The sequence below is a fragment of the Scleropages formosus genome, chromosome 1, assembly GCF_900964775.1.
Source record: "Scleropages formosus chromosome 1, fSclFor1.1, whole genome shotgun sequence".
NCBI lineage: Eukaryota > Metazoa > Chordata > Actinopteri > Osteoglossiformes > Osteoglossidae > Scleropages > Scleropages formosus.
In genome coordinates this window covers 1281486-1302307 of record NC_041806.1, presented here as the reverse complement: position 1 = coordinate 1302307, position 20822 = coordinate 1281486, and the positions used below count along the sequence as shown (strand labels likewise).

At 49.9% G+C, this 20822-nt stretch overlaps 1 protein-coding gene across 1 annotated transcript; it reads left to right on the top strand.

Moving 5' to 3' along the window:
* Positions 1-233: 233 nt before the first annotated feature.
* LOC108931909 (mitochondrial dicarboxylate carrier) lies at positions 234-10097 on the top strand. Its single transcript, XM_029252638.1, has 11 exons — positions 234-718; positions 3642-3761; positions 4397-4511; positions 4999-5047; positions 5988-6029; positions 6213-6256; positions 6848-6918; positions 7018-7110; positions 7470-7547; positions 7839-7895; positions 8250-10097. The coding sequence occupies exons 1-11, from the start codon at positions 629-631 to the stop codon at positions 8349-8351; spliced, it is 861 nt and encodes a 286-aa protein (XP_029108471.1). The 5' UTR covers positions 234-628; the 3' UTR covers positions 8352-10097.
* Positions 10098-20822: the final 10725 nt, after the last annotated feature.

Genomic DNA, 20822 nt, shown 5'->3' with positions numbered 1-20822 from the left:
TGAGGCCCCCAGTGGTTTAGCCCCATTCTGCGGTCTAGTATCACCTTCCATGAAACGAAGAAGAGTACAAAAGTCGGAAGTGCTGCTCACCTCCAGGCGCTCATTTGCCAAGATGAGCTCGTACCCTGCTTTTACTGCAGTGACAGTATTTACACTCTGCAAGGGCGGGGCTTGGAACACATCACCTACTGAGAGGAACATGCTGTACAGAAACAGTGCAGGAGAGAGGGCGTCGCGCTCCGATTGTTAAAGGCACGAGACCTCAGCACCGCCCGGCCCTTAAACAGCGCTCTGTGCCTTTAAGGAGCGCGCGGTCCCGCGCACATAGGCTCGTGTGCGCTCAGCGGTTCTTTTCGACCGTGGCCTTCGGCTCGGGGAGGATCTGCGCGTCGATCGCCATTGGCTGCTCGCACAGCGGTGTGTGTGTGTGAGTGTAGCTGCGCAGCTGCGCGCTCCCCCGTCCCAAATCTAAATGAACAAAAAATGCTGACGTACGAAAGCAGGAACCAGGAGGCGCCGGGTCTGCGGGACGCGTGAGCAGCGCGCTGGGGGAGACAGAGACGGACGGACATAGGCATCGAGCGCGCGAGACAACGCGGCCACGTTACAGGTCGGCACGCGCCGCGACATGACGGAGAAAAGGATTTCGCGCTGGTACTTCGGCGGCCTCGCCTCGTGCGGCGCCGCGTGCTGCACGCACCCACTGGACCTGCTCAAGGTAAGCGGGGGGTTGCGGGGGCGCGCGCAGGTGGACAGAGCGCGTGACATAATACGGGCTCCCGGCCTCCCAGGGCACCGCGGGGCGACGCTCCTCCGAACGGCCGTGTCGCGCGCGTCCGTGCTGGTAAAGTGTGTTCGCTCACGGTGGGTCGCACGCGGAGGGACGCAGGGACACACTGCTGCACGGTGTGTTACCGAAACACACCGAGTGTGTGTAGCGACACTACAGACAGTGCGAGTTTGTGTGCTCTGTGGTATCCGGGAGGAGGATTCTCTCAGAAAGTTTCCGCTCCCAGAAGCCCTTTCAGGTGAAAATGGAGGGAATGTCGTGCGTCAGCTCTGTCTGAGGCGTTGAAGCGCAGGCAGGTGCGATGTATGAACGTGAAACGCCACACCGTATGTAGCATTTAAACACACACTGACTGCTCTGAATGTGCTGTGTTTGTGCATCTTGAGGATTGAAGTGTCGGCGGGATGTTGCCAAACACTTTGCTGAAACATGGCTGTGGCCGTGTGGAGGGACCGAGGGAGGTGTACGCACACTGTGAGCCTTGTCCTTCCTCCGCACGCCACACCAACACCTGTGGCGCTGGGTGCCGGGGTAGCTAGGACAGCACCCCGGGCCGGAGTGTCGGCACGGTGCCGAGACTCCGCAGGAGCGCATACGTGTTACCGGTCACGCTTGGTAATTCAGCTCCCTCAACAGTTAACATCGCAATTAAGGACAAGAACTTGTGACCTCAAGGGTGTTGGTTCAAGCTGCGCCTGCTGCACTTCTGCTTTGGTGCGCTTAAGCAAGGTACTTACACCATATTACCATGGTAAATACCAACAGTGAAAATGCGTCTGAAACGATGGCTTTTTTTTGTTTTAGACTCATGGCTCGTACCTGGTTCCTTACCGAAGGTTAGGTTATGTGGCCTTTTTTTGAGGGAATGCCGGGAAGGCCTTCTCGTGAGGCTTGGTCATATGTCGGAAATGTCCTCAACCCTTGGAAGTTGGATGCGGTCAGTGTGAAGAGGGTCCGAAGGACACGTGCCGTGTGGTGAGCGACGGGACGTCCCTGCTCCGCCGGGGGGTGGGACTCGACTAGGGGGCCGGTTCAGCAGCGAGAAACCCAAAGGTATCGTGGTCCTTTCAGACTGGAACCGAGTAGCCCTAAAGGTTCCATGGTCCTCTTGGGTTAGGTTCAAGTAGTAAGACTGGTACCGTGGGGGAGTGGCCCTCTGGGATCATGGTGAAGCAGGTACCATACCCCACAGTAACCCTGCAGACACGGTCCAAGTGGAGGTCAACAGGGTGGTAAATGCAGAACCAGTTGGTGTGTCTGCAGTCTCTTCTGTGTTTGTGTCTCCCCCCCCATGTTTTTCAGTGCTCGCTTCAGTGTGCGAATTCGGTGTGGTGGTGCCCTCGGATAGAGGTACCACGTCACCCCCCCGGGGATCGTGACGGCGCCCAAAGAGGGTTTGTTTATCCTGCCAGTATAATGGGCTGTGCAAGGAGGACGCGGCGACTGTTTTAGAAATAATGAGCAGTTGGTGTCTTCTTGAGCGACCGGCCAGAGCTCGGCGTGGGACAACCCGACACCGCGGTGTATGGTTTCACACACACAGATGTCTCTAGGAAAAAATGTCCAAATCTCAAATGCTGCAAAAACATAAAGGGGTATCGGAACCGCAAACTTGGCATAAGTGCAAAACGTGGAAAAGTTCAAATTTTTGGAACGTGTGATTGTGTGCTTTGTGGCACCTCATCTGGTGTTGAGCTTCTCGGAGGTGTGTGTGTGTGTGTGTGTGTGTGTGTGTGTGTGGTTGGCTCACAGGAGGGACTGTGGTTTTACAATTTGGAGAACTCAATCTCCTAGGGTTGTTGAAATTCAGGCTTGCCAAATTTTGTTACTCAGCTTGAAAAATAAACTGTGGTCTTGCCACAAAAAAGAATAAAAACCTTTTATTAAATATTAATTAGATCCTCTGCCTTATGTTACACAACTGTGGTATGAGGTATCGCCACCCCATGTCTGAAATATTCCCGGTAACTTGTCTATCACAGACTACGTGTGCGTGTACACCTTAATTTCCAGACAGACGCATAACGGGTGCTGCAGTGATCCTAGCCTATCAACACCAAAAAGCCTAGCGGTGGCAGCTCTCCGAAGGACCGCACACTCTTCACGTGCACCGTGCTCCCGCCTTCACTGAAAGATAGTCCCTTGTCCATCGTTAGTCTTGTTTACCAGGTACAATTAGTCGAACCTCTGTTTGCCAGCAGAGTGTTTGCCCTGAGACGTGTGTGTGTGTGTGTGTGTGTGTGTGTGTGTGTGTGTGTGTGTGTGTGTGTCAATATTAGTGTTCGGGGCGCCCTTTGACTCAGTCAGCTGAAGGAAGTGCCGTATGGAGGTGGGCAGCCAGGACGCCTAATGGTGGCAGAAGTGTAATTGTTATGTTACCGCTGCCCGTAGTAGCGACGCGGAGGCTATGGAGCGAGGGAGTAATCGTTCCCGGTTAATGTTTGGTTGCTAAAATTGCCATCCTCCACCCCCCACGTGATGACTTTGACACCCTGGGCGCACACGTTCTGGTTCATTGTACCAGGTGCAGCAATGGCCACATGAGGTGAAGTGAGGTCATTTACAGGGCATTGCAGCAGGAGGTGAGGTTCAAACCCAAGACCTTCTGATTGGAAGGTGACAGCGGCTCTAACCACTATGCCACCTGCTGGTTGAGTAAAAAGTGTACGTGAAGCATGTTGGAGGACTGCATTTTGTTATGGCAAGTGGGGGGGGGGGGGGGGGGTCAAAGACGGCAGGGAGACGGACACATTTCCATGGGTCCCTTTAAGGGGTGGCATTTTGAAACTATCTTTGCTGGATGGTGAACCTACCCCATTTATATGCTAATAAGGATACCACCCCCCCACAGGTCCACCTCCAGACGCAGCAGGAGGTGAAGATGAGGATGACGGGAATGGCGCTGCACGTGGTGCGGAATGATGGCTTCCTGGCCCTGTACAATGGACTCAGTGCCTCCCTCTGCAGGCAGGTTGGTGTAATTACACCGTTAAACCGTGTTCGTGTGTGCATGTAAAAATATTTGTGTATACGTACACGCTCTTATCATGGTCAGGCTATATTTTATTGTGCTTTGCTCTGGTAGAATGAGTAAATCAGACTGAATGCGGTAAATGATGAATTTTAATGAAGCTGCGCTGTGCTTGTTGTGTGAGCTGTTAGTTTACCCCACACCCACTGCTCTCTGTTGCTCTGTACTGGTGCTGCTGGTTCAAAGGTCAGAGGTAGAGAGTCCAGCGGAGGCTCGGTTACACAGTAGTCGCATTTGCGGAGAATTGTCAGGAAACGCCGAGGTCGGGCGTCTGCGTTTCTCTTTGGAAACCTGCTGAATCGTGTCATTGTCTGCAGCAAACCACTTGGAAACAGGTTTAGGTTTTTATGCAATTATCCCCCCCGGAAACCGGTTTTGTGTTTTTGGGACTATGCCCCCTCTGGTGCTCAAACAGGTTGAGACCAGAGTGCGGTGCCATAGCGACAAACAACAATCTGTTCATGACAGCGAGGTCATCAACTCTCTGCCCATGACATCTTCACTTCAGCAGGGTTAGTGGATGCTTCCAGGCCTGTAGAGTAGTGCTTGTTCACCCTGTTCCATTTCCTGTCCAGATGTCCTACTCCCTGACGCGGTTTGCCATCTACGAAACTGTGCGGGATATGATGGGCGGGGCCAACCAAGGGCCTATGCCCTTCTACCAGAAGGTTCTGCTGGGTGCTTTTGGAGGTATGAGCACTGGCAGTGAGGTGGTGATGGTACTTCTTTTGATACTTGCTGACATTTCGAACCATCTAGTGGCCTTTAGCTCAAATATCGGAGAGATGGGTGACGACCCTCAGCGAGATTGGCAGCTGGTGACAGTCCTCCATGTTTCTGCTGTCAAGTTGTCAACATCCTGAAACCTGTATGTCATTAGCCTCCCCTGTCCCTCAGAGCTGCTGAATCCTTCATAGCAACACCATCTGCTGTGATCATCTATGTATTTTCTATTTGAATGTCACATCCCCACTAGCAGATCCTTTAGAAGTGAGCCAGCAACATGGTGGTTTCAGACACACAAGCTGTGCATCAGTAATGCTGTATCTAAAGCTCTTTGTTGCTGAAGCACTTTTGTTTACTCTGTTGTACATCACTTTGGAGAAAAACATCTGAAAATGTCAATATGCCCAGTTATCCCAACTGGCTGATCATAACTTGAGTTCTTCCCCTGAAGGTTTCACGGGCGGCTTTGTGGGGACACCAGCAGACATGGTCAATGTCAGGTAGGACAGCCCACGTTCTGAAAGCAGGATTAAGACCCCTCCTCCTCAACCGGTTGATACTGTCAGTCGACAACTAATAAGTGGAGGTCAGTCAGCAGTGAGTAAAAAAAAGTGACCGTGCTGCTGAGATACAGTGTGGTCAGTCTCCCCCCCCCCCCACACACACAGCCCCAGGTCTTACCCTAAACTTCACGTACAATTGAGTTTGATGAAATGAGCCTTTAAGCTCCTGTGCTGCCTGACCGCAGGAGATAATCCCCAACGAAAAGCCCCGGGAACGATGAGAAACGGTTGAATTAGTTGACATTCCACTCTAGTTTCGCCGCCGGCACTGCGAGCAGCTGGTGCAAGTGCTGAATAACCATGACAGCTACTCGAACCCTTATCACCCCTGTGCAGAATACACCGTCTCCTTCACTTATCAGAGCTGGATCAGCAGTCTGTCCTTAACTCGCTTTGTTCATAACTCAAGCTTGATGAAATAAAGGTGAAGGACACTACTTTTATTAACCTTCATTTACTAGCTCTGCGTTCTGTAAATATCTCAAATGCAGCTATTGCATACAAATACTCTAAACACTTTAATTTTCTACTTTGATACATTGAAATATTTCTAATGATTGAAAACAAAAATATAATCTCTCCAAGAAGTCCCATGCAGGGTTTACCGTTGACTTAATGATCCCACACTCACGTTGTTGTTGGGCACAACGCTCATAAGTGCCAGACGGGAGCTGTACTCACTGTTGCGGTGAGTTGAACGAAGGCGGTCCCACACCGCTGTGAGGGCAGCGAAATGCAGCCCAGCACTCGCACGTCTACAACTGCGCGCTTTGGCAAATAGGTAACGGACGAAGCCGCGGTTACAGACTGATGGGAGGCTGTTTGTTTGTCTTGTATGTTTGTACGCAAACTGAGCTGTTTCCTTCCCCTTTCTCAGGATGCAGAATGACGTGAAGTTGCCCCCCGAGCTCAGGAGGAAGTGAGTTTCTCTTCGAAATGCCTGTGTGGTGTTCGAACTGCCTGCCGTGCGTCACCCACCGATGAGTGTGACTGACATGCGCGTGCACGCACACACAACGCAGCCCCGCTCCCCTACACTAAAACAGCGATTGCACTTGTCGAACCTGAGCCGCACTAACCGGACGCTCTGTTTGGCTCGCAGCTACACCCACGCGCTGGACGGCTTGTTTCGCGTGTGGAGAGAAGGTAAGGCTGCCTGCCTGCAGCATAGTGTCCTGAATGTTGTGGGCGGGGCTTGTGCGATGAGGGTGAGTGTGGGCTGCGACCCAACCCGGAAGAGCTCGTGTGGGTGTGTTTAATTTTTGCTTCAGTAGCATGAAACAGCAGATTGTTGTACCCTGATAAGTGTTTACCCTGGTAATGGCCGGAACCTGCTATCTCGCTCGCATGGGTGGGTTTCTCTGTCTGTCTGTCTCTGTCTGTCTGTCTCTGTCTGTCTGTCTCCTCAGTTTCTCAACAGAAGTCGGGAGCAGAAGACAGTTTGCAGCTGATAAGTCATTAGTGATAATAAACAAAATACTGAAACGTTTTAATAGTTTCAAATATTTGTAAACGGATCGGAGTGAAAACAAGACTCCACAAACATCAGTGCAGGTCGACGTCCCGTAATCCTGTGCAACATTTTTCAGTAAATGTATTTTGTTAGGCTCAGTGAAAGTCTGTTTTAGTGCTAAGAAATTAAATGGAAATTGTTTACTGTAGTATTTTCATTAACTCTAAGGAGCCCGTGCTCCTGTGAGTCTCTCTCTAACCGTGGACTTCCTGCTGTGTCCCCAGAGGGTGTGAGGAGGCTGTTCTCAGGAGCCACCATGGCTTCCAGCAGGGGGGCGCTGGTCACAGTGGGGCAGGTGAGGGAGGCAGCAGTGCATGCTGGGATGGGGACATCATACACATTGAGTGGGTCTGTGTTGAAGAGGACTTGATGGGGACACGTTGTATCTCTCCAGCTCTCCTGCTATGACCAGGCCAAGCAGATTGTCCTGAGCACCGGCTTCCTGTCTGACAACATCTTCACCCACTTCCTGGCCAGCTTCATCGCTGTGAGTCGCCGCTTCCTCATTGGTCAACTTTGTTCCATGCGACAGGGTGGGCAGGACAGGAGTGTGACCTTCACGTTAATTGGATGGATCTGTTCCCGGAAGCATCTGATTGGCCATCGTGGAAATTGGCTCTCGAGTTACTTTGATCACTAAGTTCTAAGCATTTCAGCTATGGCTATAATTAAGTGCCAGTTTATTGACTGATCCCAGTGTTCCGTATTGATCGCGTTCAATCTGTACAGATATGTTTAAGGAAGTGCCTTAGCGAAGAAAATGCAAATAAAAATAAATGCATAAACCAGAAGATGTTTGTAAAACGAGGAGCCGACGCGTGACCTTTGCCTCGCGTTTCTCTGCAGGGAGGCTGTGCCACTTTCCTGTGCCAGCCGCTGGACGTGCTCAAGACCCGCCTCATGAACTCGAAAGGGGAATACACGGTAAGGGGCGGAGCTATGTGGTGAGGGGCAGGGCGCCCTGGGTGCTGTGAGGACAGTGCAGTAATGCTGGTTCTGCTTCTACTCGTCTGCCTTTTGACGGGTAAATTGGTGGTAAGTCTCAGTGCAGGAGGGTTTTTTTTTTTTTTTTTTTTTTTTTTTTCTCCTTTACACATCACATTCCTCCTCGGAGGAATTAAGAGTGCGAACGTTCATGGGACTGGAACCTGCAGGTTTCCTTCATCGCTTGCTCCCTCTCCACTCACCAAATGCCCCCCACCCTCCCCCTTCCAGGGAGTCATGCACTGCCTGAAGGAAACGGCCAAGCTGGGACCCCTGGCGTTCTACAAGGTAGGGCTGCTGTCTCGTCACCCTCTGCTCATACGTGTTAGCAGCAGGAACCGCTGGAGCCCAGTGGACGTTGCTGTGCTGCTGTCTTTAAACCCTCAGTGGTACATTTTGATGCCACATGTCTACTGCGACACCTGTCAGTAGCTCAAGGGTCCATGTCATGACCTTCAGAACAGTGTTGAACACTGGTACCGTGTTCGAGGTCACAGGGTTGAAATGACTGCAGACGTATTTACGGTTGGATCGTGAGACAGACCTGACAGGATCTGCCGTCAGAAGTCCAATGAATCAATTGCAATAAATTCCACCGAAAGCCTCGTTTTCTGCCTTCTCATTGGTCCGTTCCTGCCGCAGGGCCTCGTTCCTGCTGGGATCCGCCTGATCCCTCACACCGTGCTCACCTTCGTCTTCCTGGAGCAGCTGCGCAAGTACTTCGGCATCGTGGTGGTCAGCTGAGCACCTCCCCCCCACCGTGGTCACGCCAGTCATCAAACTTCCAATCAAGCTCCACCCACCCACCGGGACCCCAGGATGGACAGTGGGACCAGCCGCACATAACAGGATCACAACTTGACGCTCTGGGTCCTTTTCGGTGGCTGTTGGTTCGGCTGAGCCGTGACACCCCCACCCCTCCGTAGACCACGTGAGACCACATAGAACCCGTACTCTGCCAGCGACACGTGGTGCACAGGCCCCACTTTTCTTTTCCTAGCGCCAGTTTAAAAAGCACACCCCTCTCTCCTGAGCCACTAGTCCCCTTTAAACCCTTGTTGCTTGGCAGGAAATGACATCACAGGAAACTAGGAAAATGGGGCAGGGGGCTGTTGTTCCCTACCTCTGTCTCCAATGCTTTCCAGCATCTCCACCACCTTCGCCCCTTAAAGTGTACGCATATTGGGGGTGGGGGTTGGAAAAGTAAAGCAACAGCACCCGCTGTGTTTAGAGAGCTGCACTGCAAAAGGGTTCGCTGTAGTAAATGGTTAAGGTGCTGCTGTTTGTTTGCTGCTCCACCCAGCACCCCCTTGTCCCCCAACCCAGAACAATGTGATATATAGTGATAATGCAGTAGGACTGGGAGAGAATAAAGATGATAATCATAATTGTAGCTGCTGCACAGATTTAGAGAAAAGGGCACTTAACAGTAATAAATCTAAAGCGATATTACTTTATAACTATAAAGATAAAAGTAAATTGTGCTGTAAATTGTCTAGCATTCCCTGTAGTGCCTTTCAAATGGCCTTCTCTCCCAGCAGCCTGCAGGGGGCAGTCTTACACTGTATCTGGAGTGTGCGTGCGTGCGTGCGTGTTTAGGTAGCGCTGTGGTGGCGTTCTCTCACCCTGCACTAACACCCTGCTCGGTCCAGGGGACGAGGGCGGCGGCGTCTAAACACTACTGGAGGCTTTGGTCACTTGGCGGTGCTTTCAGACACACACTCGTTTTAATAAAGTGATGTTAGTTTTAGTAGAATGCAGGTTAGTAATAAAGTGCAATGTAGACATTATGCACACACTTTATTTTTAAATCACCCCCATCACACCTACAACACTGAGCGTGCACACACAGTGCCATTCACACACTGTTGTACACATGACAAGATTGTAGTTTATGGTGTAAACTCTCTTGTGTCACATCACAGCTCCTGTGTTTTGCGCTCCTTGCAAAGGGCAGCTGGAATTTGGGCGAATTGTTGACTGGAGGGATGCCGTCACCCTGCTCTCGTGGAATTTGTTTCGCTTTTAACGTTGGCCGCGCACTTCTCAGGACCATCGCCCTAAAGGTGCACCTCTTCTCAGCCCCTCTCGTTTGATGGATTTTCTGCTCCATTAATTTGCACATTACACTGTGTCTCCCTCATATTCCTGCTGGGGAGTAAATTATCCCCCATTACTGCATATAAAATTTTAATTAAGGTGTCCCGTTTGCCTCGCGCTCCTGCATACCTGTGCCAGGGGTGCACTCGCTATTGATTCTGTTCACTAAGGAGGAGCACGCACCCTGCGTCTGTGTGTGTTTTGCTGCCCGCTGTGTCATTGAGTGCGAGTCAGTGCCACTCTAGAGGTTGCCACTCGAACCTTGGTGACCCCCGTGACCCTGGTGGAGGTGTGCAGATGCTCTGGGAGAGACACTGGAACAAGAGACATGTGATGATGTCCAGTTGGCTCTTTGGCCTTTTCTTTGGTGAATAAAGTTCTAATGGAAAAGGTGTGTGGCCAGTGCAGTTCCTGTGTGTGTGTGTGTGTGTGTGTGTGTGTGTGTGTGTGGGGACATGCTCTGTGTAACTTTACAGGTTACAAATCCTGATCCTTCCCTGCACCCCAGCGGGGGCACTGTGCTCCTTAACGGCTTGCTGGTTCTACTCACAATGGTTCAAATTTGCAAGCGCAGCTGTTTTTGGTTCTCTCCATGGTGCTGGAATGAGCTCCCTCTGTCCCGCAGCGTTGCTGAATCCCTCCTACATTGAAAAGGGTCTTGAACCTATCTCTTGCAGAGACACTTCTCAGCATCTTCATAAATTAATCCAACACTACGTTCCGTGATTATCTGTGTTTCCTATTTGAACTGCGCTTCTTTAGGTCAGGGTACGTAGAATGAGCCTCCTCTGTCCCTCAGAGCTGCTGTGTCTCTCCCAGCATTCAGGAAAGTTTTCAAAACCCAACTTCTGTGTGTGCACAGTTTGAATGTGAACATTGGACTGTGTGTATGTGTGTGTCTCCTGGGTTTCACAAACTCTCTCCCATCGATTTACTGTCCGACACGCAGGCAGTTTTACACCGGCTCTTAAAGCTTTATTAGGACTCTCAATCATGGAGGGAGAAGTGCCATCACAAGTCTTGGAGCAGTATATCTGGACCAGTGTCACTCCTCCCAGTCGTCCTTCAAGGAGAGAAGAGGGACCAGGGTGTTCTCCAGAATCCCCCACATTTTATTTGTGTCTATGTGTGATACACACAGACACACACACACACACAGCGGCTGCGCAGTTATACCACAAGCCCCCGGCCCATCCCTGCAGAGGATTTACTGGAGCTGGATCTGATCCCCGCCTGGGGATATCTCCACATCCAGGCCCCCACCCCACAGCCCTTGTGCGGCTAATGGGTCCCGAGCGCTAATAGGAACGGCCTGTGCGCAGAGGGTGCTCATTTATTCCTTCACCCCCGGCAGAGAGCAGTGTGGTCAACAGTGTTTGTTCACCGCAGTAACCCTCCTCCTCCTGCATGAGTAGCTTCTCACTCTTAGAAATCCCTGAGGATGGGGTTTGTGTGAGGCTCTAACCGCCGCACCACCTGCTGGCTGAGTGAAAAACAGTTCTGGGCGTCTGCAGTTTGAGAAATCCACAGCGGTCACTTTGCTTCTAGAAAGTACTGATTTGCATCTCTGCAGTAAACACAAGCGCTGCCAAACAGCTGCTGGGATTTATTGGCATCTGATCAGAGATTATTGAACGCAAACCTCATAAAGTGATTCAAGACAGCTTGTTTATAGATGTAGACACACCTTTACTTTTATTGTGCAAATTTAGCCATTATTGGACTTCTTTATGATGATGTATTTCTGAATTCCATTGCATGTTCTGTAGCATCTCCTCTCACCCACGATGCACCTGGGCTGTCCCATGTTCACCACCACACCTGAGCACCACTCACACAGTCTGTGAACAAACGTGACACATGGACTCATGTGGGAGGTGAGAACAAGGGTGAGAAGCAGACCAGAGCGTGATCTGTCTCTCTCTCTCTCACTCTCACACACACACACACACACACACCTAGTCTTCCCAGCCTTTCATCTCGTCCTGCCACAGATGTCAATCATTGTTGCCGTGGAGACGGATGGCCCGGTTGAAAGGTCACTGCTGACATGAGAAGCTGGACGTGCACCAGATTTATGGGCTGTGACGGTGGACCAGGTCCCTAAAATGTTCTTGGATTCAGAACTTCTGCTCTTTTCCTGAAAAAGCCGTGCGGTATTTTAACCAGCGCCAGTGATGTACGCAGTCATGACAGCCAATGGCCTTCAGCGGAAGGATTTAGCAGAAATAGCCAATTACTGTACAAGCCACAGGTTCTTCTAGATCTTTCCCCTGAAGCTAGAGTCCCTCAAAGGACTTTTGTAACACTTTTCATTTGAGGAAACTGTGTTGATCATCACTCTCCTGCATCTCTCCCTCCCAGACTCTCCTGCCACTAAATATTACTGTAGTGCCCAGTAATATCATGCTCTACAAGCATTTATATTATTGTCTAATTACCTTCCATATCATTGATTTGTCTTTTTTAAATGACCTTTTACTAAACTGGAATGTTCATTGTCAGAAAGAAGAATTTAGTGTATAATGAGAACACAGTAAAATAAAACAGCTCATGAATATGCAGGTATATGAGATATAATAACAACGGGGGGTGTTATAGTACGACGGTGGACGACGTTGCATCAGTAACGGAGCGGAGTCTCCTGTTCGGGTACCCAGTGACTCTCCGAGTGTCAAGTTTGTGCCCATCCTTTGCTCGCTCCTCAGTCGACTACCGCACGGAAGCGATCGTTTCGGAGCACTATTGCCGGGATTATTTCAATAAATACGAGGACAAAAGGGCAGCGGGAAATATCGAGGTCATGTAAACAGCCTTGGGCGATGGGGTGGACGTTTGTTGTTGGTGGCGCAACGCGAGGACAGAACACATTGTCTCCTGGAAGTGGTTTAAAAAGCCAGCAGGCAGCGTACATTCAGTGCCTATTGAAAGCAGAGATCCTTGGAAACAGGACTCCTGTTGCAAGTATCGTGGTTCCAAATTGCAAATAGCAGAACCGGTCACCAGCAGAACAGGTCTTGGGAATGTCTCGGGTGTTTATGGGAACCTTGAAGTGAAGCCACAGGCTCCCCAAAGTCTTTCTGTTGGCCAAGGAAACAGATTTAGCTGAACCTTCCATCATCGTCCTTCATAGAAAATAGACATAGAGGTGGGAGGCGTGGTAAGTAGATGCAGGTGTGGGAGGGAGGGCTCCTCAGTTCCCCATGTTACCTTCTTAAGTATACATCACTCCTCTCGATCACGGGCTTTAGACCGATGAAACCATGGGCTCATTACCTTGGTACCTGTGGAAAACTACAAGGGCCCACATTTCAGCAGGAGCTCCTTGCTTTCTTGCTAATCCAATCCGACTGGCTCTTAACTGTGGAACGAGGTGCCGGCACTAACCGGAGCTGCAAGACTCCGTGCTTTGGGTCGTATCTCATGCTCCACCGTTGACCAGCTGTGTTCGTAATTTGCACCTCCTCGGTGTAGGTTAGGCATCTCGGCACTTACTCACGCAGAAGGCGTTCAGTGAAGCAGTGAGGGTATTTCTCAGATTCCGCTGCACCGAATGTTGGCTCTGTTCCACATCCACCCTGCATTTCGCTCGGGAACGTCTAGCAGATGAAGGAAACGTACGACGCGATGGCTTTGAGACCACGTTCTGGAGCTCGGACGCATCGGCACGGTATGTGCCTGGGATCGATCCTTTCGGCCTCGCAGCACAGACGTCACCGCGCTTCACCACGGTCTGCTCCATAATTGAGAAATAATGAAAGGCTCTCTTGGCCCTTCTCTTTGCTTGTGACTGAAGCATCCTTTATCCTTAATCGGTTTAAATCGCAGAACCCTTGAAAAGATGTATGTCCTCCAGGAGCGTCTCAATAAGCGCGACGCTGGAAGACTCTGGCGTTATCTCCTGCTTTCCTTGGCTGGACGCATGACGCCAAGGTCATGGGGGTAGGTTCTTGGTTTCTTACCCAAAGAGCACTTGTTTGAATAGAGGATAAGACACGTCTGACAAATACTGACGAAAAGGGACAAGAGCACCAACCGTGGAAACTGAGTTAATTATCTCACGCACACACTGGCTAAAGCCTCTTGTCCCGAACTGGGTCGCGGCAAACCGGAGCTGAACCCCACAACACAGGGCGCAAGGCTGGAGGGGAAGGGGACACACCCAGGACGGGATGGGATGCCAGTCTGTCACAAGGTACCCCAAGCGGGCCTCGAACCCCAGACCCGCCAAAGACCAGGACCCGGCCAAACCCACTGCGCCACCACACCCCTGCTGTTAATTATCTCGGCATATTTAATTAATACACAACGTTACAAAGGAACGTCTGCGTTCTTAAAACCTTTATCTCCCGACATCCTGACATGATTAATGTTGCATTTTGGTCAACGACTCTTCCCCAGGTGGACTGAGGGACCTTGGCTCCCTAACAGTGACCCTCACGTCCAGTTGACACAGGTGGCCAATCCCAGAATGGAGAATGACGTGTTCGACGCTTACTGGCGTTTCTTCATCTGTTGCGTTGGCTCGCGCTTTGCTCCACAGCCGTTTCCCAAGACACCTGTAATGTGGTCAAGGCAGGAGTGCGGCGGGGGCCCCACACAGCTCCTGCATCAGCGTCAAGTTGAAATGAAGTAAAAAGGGATTGTGGGTGTTCTCTTCACTCTTCCACCGCCATACAGAATCAGGGTGAATGTTCAGATGATGCTTCTGATGCATGTAGTCCAATTTCTTCTGGAAACAGTCCTACTTGAAAATAGTCCTCAAAATAAGTTGTCACGTCATGTTCGAAATCACCTAGATACGACCCTCGACACTAAATGCTGCTTGGACCAAAGCGACCTTCCTTTAAGAGCCGCGCCGTTCTCACTCACCGACTCATCGCCGTGCATTGTACTGTATTTGCATATTTCCAATGCCATTCTTTCAGGAAATGGATTTTTCATTTCCCCGGTGATGCCGACGTCCATTCAAATGAGCGGAGGGCTGTGAAAGACTGGCGCAATGCGTAAAAACATGCCAATTTCTCCTTGTGAGCAGTAAAAAAATGAATTCGATGGAAATGTTAAGTGAGATGAAGGCTGCGGTGAACCGTGGTAAACAACAAGTTAGATGGTGGATGCCTTTCTGTAATGAGACACGTGAAGGTACCCTCCAAATGTGTGTGTGTGTGTGTGTGTGTGTGTGTGTGTGTGTGTGTGTGTGTGTGTGTGTGGGACAACACGTTCCATTCACGCTACACACATACGTGTCACTCCGTATGTGAGAAGGAATCCTCCTTCAACAGAGATGTGTGTGTTCTGATGATGTAGATTTAACTTCTTCTCTTCTGAATTGTCAGTTTTGGATTTGCATCACAAAACACCAACAGAAAGTTTTATTTTATGCAGCATTAATTTTATAAAACGTACAGCTCAGCCTACAAACACATTAAGCACCGGAAGTCTGTTTGTAACTTGATTTGTTCATAAATCCAAAGTCAATTTAGCCAGTAAGTCACAATCAGTAAAATACGGACACAGTCTCTTCATTTATTGCAAAAAATCTCAGACATAAGTATAATAAATGAAAAAAATGTTTAAAATATTTTCAGTGTATTGCAATTTATGATGTCTGACACTATCCATTACCTGGGAAATTTTCTAAGAGTAAACACACACACACACACACACACACACACACACACACACAGAGGCTGCTCTTGAAGGTCTATTCAAGCAGTAAACTGAATGTCTGTTGTTTGTATTCAGACACATTAGGAGGCCATTATTTAATTTACTTTGGTTCCTGATTTATGCCCCCAGGGGCAGCAAACATCTTCCTGCATAAAGAAAACGTACCTGCTTTAAAAAGAAAATGACATGGACGTCGGTGCATCTCTTTCCAAGACCGTGAGCGCAATGAGAAGGAGGAACATCTTAGCTCATCGTCTGCGAGGACAAGAGGGCAGCGTGTTGAAAGGTACAAGGTACAGGTCACTTTCGGTTCTTCAAGTCCCCACCACCTACTGCAGTATCCCAGGTGGAGGTGCTTTACGTATTACATTACGTTTACATTTATTTATTTAGCAGATGCTTTTCTCCAAAGCAAATTCCAGTGAACTCCATGTAGTGTTATGAGCCCACACACCTTATTCACCACGGTGACTTACACTGGTAGATACGCTACTTACACTGGCTCACTCATCCATACATCAGTGGAACACACGCTCTCTCTCTCTCTCTCTCTCTCTCTCTCTCTCTCTCTCTCTGTGTCACTCACACACTATGGGGAACCTGAACAGCATGTCTTTGGACTGTGGGAGGAAACCAGAGCAACCGGAGGAAGCCCACGCAGGCACGGGGAGAACATGCGAACTCCACACAGACTGAGTAAGGATCGAACGCACGTCCTCTCGCACCACCCAGGAGCCGTGAGACAGCAGCGCTACCCGCTGTGTCACCGTGCTACTTTACCCTGCTTTGGTGCAGTAAAAACTATCCAGATGTACAAATTGACCAAATTATGGTCAGTTTTACCATTACCGTTAGTGTATCGTTACTGCGGATGAATGCTGAAATATTTCTCGAAAGAGGTTGCTGTCGTGTCTGGATCTCCACTTATTCGCTTGCCAAGTTTCCTGCTCTCCTTCTTCAGGGTAAAACATCTATTGTCGTATTGTCGGCACGTGTAATCAGTGTATCACGTACTGGAAATAACAATAAACATATTTTATAATAAACATATTGCTGAAGTGTCACTAAAATGGGGCAGGAATGAGGAGCTAAGGCAGCTGGTACTGCAGTGCTTAGTGTCGCTGCCTTTGGACCCAAATGCTGCAGGTTTGAATCCCCCCTTGAGCAAAGTACTCATCCTGGATTGCTCCAGTAAAAAAACCCAGCTGAATAAATCGGCGACTGACTGTAGGTAAATCCACGTTGTGCGTTTCCTGGGACAAAAGAAAAGATCAGCTAAATGAATGAATGTTTGGGGCAGAAATCGGGAGCAGTTATTGGAAAGGAGCACGAACTGGTCGAGGGACGTGTGCCAAGAACCAGAGCGGCAAAGGGGAGATGTCAGTGATGAGCGCTGATTCCTCCCTCCACACTGTGATGACATTTTGTGAACGAGATTCATATTGCAGTTGCAATCAGTTGTCCGCTCTCCGCGAGACGTGTTTGTCCTTATTACGGCCGAATTACAGCCGAGCGGGAGGATGGGGGCGCCGTCAAACCCATCGCCGTCATCTTCAATTTCCTTCCCCCTCCTCCGTGTGGAAAAAGGTGATTTCTGAGCTGCGTGGGTGGGAGGCCGCTCACGGTCCACGTGCGTTCGAGCTGAACGCGGCGTTCTTGCGTGGAGTGCTGGAACTTTTGGGCGGCGGCGGCGGCAGCAGCGGGGGGTGTCGACTTGCGTGTTCAGCACCAATTGGGCGCGTAATGTCGGTGAGGCCCTCTTCCTATTCCTGCGTTCGGCGCGCTCGCCGCTGCGAGACCGCTTTTCCCCGGAGGCGCGACGATAACGCCGATCGCTCGGTTCACCTGCTCTGGGCTCACAGGAAGACGCATCGCCATAACAACATGTGCTCCACTTAAAAAGAACAACAAACAGAGAAAACAAAACTTTCTCGGTCTCTGGGAAACTCCATCTGTTCGCTCTCATGGAAACGAGCCACCCCACGTCCCCCGTAAAAACGTCCCATATTCTAGAACGCGTAGCCTCACATCCACCTGCCGTGTCGGTCTGCGTGTCGCTACTGCGTATGTACTGTACACACACGTGATCTTGTGTGTCTGCACATCTGTAAGGACTCAGAAATGCCGTGTCTCAGGTAAGGTACCTCACTAACTCCTGGATTTAGCCGCCCGGCATCCGCTCAACATGGCAACAGCTTGGAGTTCCTCAGGAAGTGAGGACTGTGATTGGGAAGCTTGCTGATGGACCTTGATGGATCCTGATGGGTCCAGGTGGGTCCTAAATGGTCCTGAAGGGTCCTGAACTTTTCACTGAGCCACTGGAAACGCACAGAGTGAGTAATTCTCAAGTGTAGGTGATACAGGTAGAGCAGTTAGCATCGGTGAAACCTCGGGAGAGCACACCAGGAGTGGGAACACACTAAAATCAGTGTGTAGTTGCCACACACTGGTGTCTTGTTGCCATAACACCTGAACAGACCTCTACATGTAGACAGCCCTACCCTAACCCTACACAAACATCTAAGCTTCTAGTTGCCATAACTCCCAATTACCACTTGAAATCCATCGTTCGCAGGGATAAGATGAAGACTCAGGTGGTGAGAACAATAATGACCAGAGAAATCAGTAGATCAAGACTTTATCATGTCTTTGCCCTTTATCTTAACCATGTCTGAGTCCAGTCTTCTTTCAGATAGAGCTTTTGATTTCAACAAAGCTCAGTCCAAATGTCACGTTGTGAGAGTAATCATGGGTTTCTCACGACGTGATACCGTGTGCGACTGTGAGCGGTGAGCGGTGTTTTCCAAACAGTGTTGGCAACAAGGGACTCGGAAGGATTTGGCCGTGTTTGTTTGCTCAGTATTTAAAATTATTGACGAAAGGTTTGAAACACTATTCATCTAGGAAAAAATGTTCTGCAAAATGAGGAAGTTTCTTGGTTCAAGTTAATGCGTCTGGGATTTAAGGTAAGATGACAAGGCAAAGTGCGGGTAGAAACCAGTGATGTACATTGTAATGGAAGGTTTTCTCTCTCTCCAGTTGTAGAGATGCTCGCATATTGAATATAAAAGATGGATTCGCTTGCAGCTAAATGCCCTGCCAGAGATAATGAAGAAGAGCATCACTCTGGTTCTTCGCAGCCCCCACAGATCACATCCCCATTTGGGTCCCAAGACAATGCTGCAAGTTGTGGTTCGAGCACTTGCTCTGCTACATTCAACCTTCTTTTCACATCCATATCTTTTGTCCTGTAGACGAGAGCTGACCTGCAGACCTTTCGCTTTTTTGACCAGACACTTCAGCTCCTCAACCTCACCCTCCAGGCAAAGCAACAAGCTGAATCTGCTGAAGCTGAGACTTAACAGCGTGAAACACAAGCGTGAAAGTTCATGCCACGTTCTTTTGATTGTGCTGATGAAGGTCAGAGACCTCTGACCCTGGGATGAAGGTCCTTCTATGTTCTGCCGCATGAGCAAAGGGTTCTTGGACACGTTTCCCCATCACTAATAGATTTATTGCCTCCATTTATCACATCTTCCTTTGCTTCACGGCTGCACATGGAGCTTAATGCCAGGAGTCTGGCATTGTGGAGATATATTTAGGAGGACTGGAGCCTGGCAGAGCGACCAGGGAAACCAGGCACAGAGGGAGGAAGAGCTGGAGGAGAAGAGTGAGGGGACAAATGTGGGACAGTGGGAAAAGAGAAAGGGGTTGAGCAGAAGAGAAGACAAGGAGAAGGTGTAGAGCGCTTTTAGAAAGCGAGGAGCTTGAGCACACGCTTACCTACGTCTGAGGACAGTGTCACTTTGGACAGAATACTCTAAAAGACATGAAGTGTCCTTGACAAACGCTGAAGGACACTCATACAATTCATGAGGTTCCTCCTCACCTGAGGTTATTTGTTCTTCTTTTTTCTTTCAGCTCCTGCCTTGGAGATGAACTCCTGAGCTTTGAAGGCCACATCATGGATGAGGGTTGGCTGAAGAAGGAAGACATCGTCTGGTTAATTTGCAAAGTCAACAAATAGGGTCCCTGGGGTCATGGGGGTCGTGTGGGTCAAGGGGGACATACCAAGTTTCTGCTCATAGGATGTGGTCACACTACAACCTGCTCTTTTGTCAACAGCGAAGAAACTTAATGTGACCTCCTCAGTGAAGCATTAATATTCATAATATTAAAAATGAGATGTTACGGCCCTTTTCAACCAGGTGTTCAAAAGCACTTTGCAGTGTGTTTGGAAATCCCACTGTCGCCACCATCAGTATGTCGCTTCTCTACGAGCAGCACTGCGCCCAAATTGTTTTTGTGGACGGGGATGGTTATGAAAACACCTCTTACGCACTGCGTGATGACTGCGCTGTCATCTTCCCATTACATCTGAAACACTACTTGCATGGATGTTGGTGATCGTTGAGGCATCTCCATGGCAACTGTGCCATAAGCGGAACCCCCATTTTTTCCAAAAAAAAAGGATGCTTTTCCTACTGTCAAGGTTAGGGTTACGGTTAAGGTCAGGATCACAGTTACAGTCAGCGTTAGAGTTAGGTTTAAGGTCAAAGTCAGCTTTAGGGTCAAGAGTCAGGGGTGGGGTTACGTTTGTGCAAATTTATTTGTGGTCCCACTGATGTTCTTGGAGCTGGAAATATGGACTGCAGCTCTAACAGATGAGCTTCCAGAATAATCAGCTATTGGAAAGCACCCCCCCGACCCCTCTTGTGCAAACAGAGCTTTTCCCACTCAGTACATTTTTCTTTTCTTTTGTTTTTGTTCTTCTGCTGCATCACTGAGCAGGACGTCCTGCGGGGACCGTTGAATCATAGAAGGAGTGAAGAAGATTTCATGCACTTTGAGGAGAACGCAAAGTAAAATCATTTTCGCCACACCCCGTGGCTCCCTCTCTTGGTCACATGGAGAACTGCACGCGGCGAGATGCCCTGGTCGTCCACGGAGGTCAATAAGGCTCATTTGCTTTCTGTTTCTCTTTCGCCACCTCGCTGGAAGCCGCTCAGAGCACCTGGTCTCATTCCCCGTGTCCTGCCACACACACCACCTGGCTGCAGGCGCGGCCTCCGGCGAACCGGACAAGCCCTTTCAGTCAGGGTGAGCGTGGTGCCCGCGCACGTACCCCGTGTGCGGTGAATTACCGCAGAGGCGGCAGCAGAGCGTCTGGTGACGTACCGCGGGTGGAAAGCGACCAGATCCTGAGGCCCAGAGGGCGGTTTCCCGCCTTTACATTTACCACTGCGACCCTGAAGCACTGTGAACGGGACACAGCAGGTGCGGTCATTTAGGTGCCAAAATCTCTCTCTCTGTCTCACACACACACACACACACACACACACACACACACACACACACACACACACACACACACACACACCTGATGCAAACCCGGCGGAGTCAGAGCGATGGACTTCTTCTGTGGCTTCATGTTCCTCAAGA

What these genes read in the sequence shown, in the direction of transcription:
- LOC108931909 (XM_029252638.1), top strand. Translation starts at nt 629, where the DNA reads ATGACGGAGAAAAGGATTTCGCGCTGGTACTTCGGCGGCCTCGCCTCG. An exon ending in ACCCACTGGACCTGCTCAAG is followed by an intron (nt 719 to 3,641) that starts GTAAGCGGGGGG and finishes ACCCCCCCACAG; the next exon opens with GTCCACCTCCAGACGCAGCA. An exon ending in TCTGCTGGGTGCTTTTGGAG is followed by an intron (nt 4,512 to 4,998) that starts GTATGAGCACTG and finishes CTTCCCCTGAAG; the next exon opens with GTTTCACGGGCGGCTTTGTG.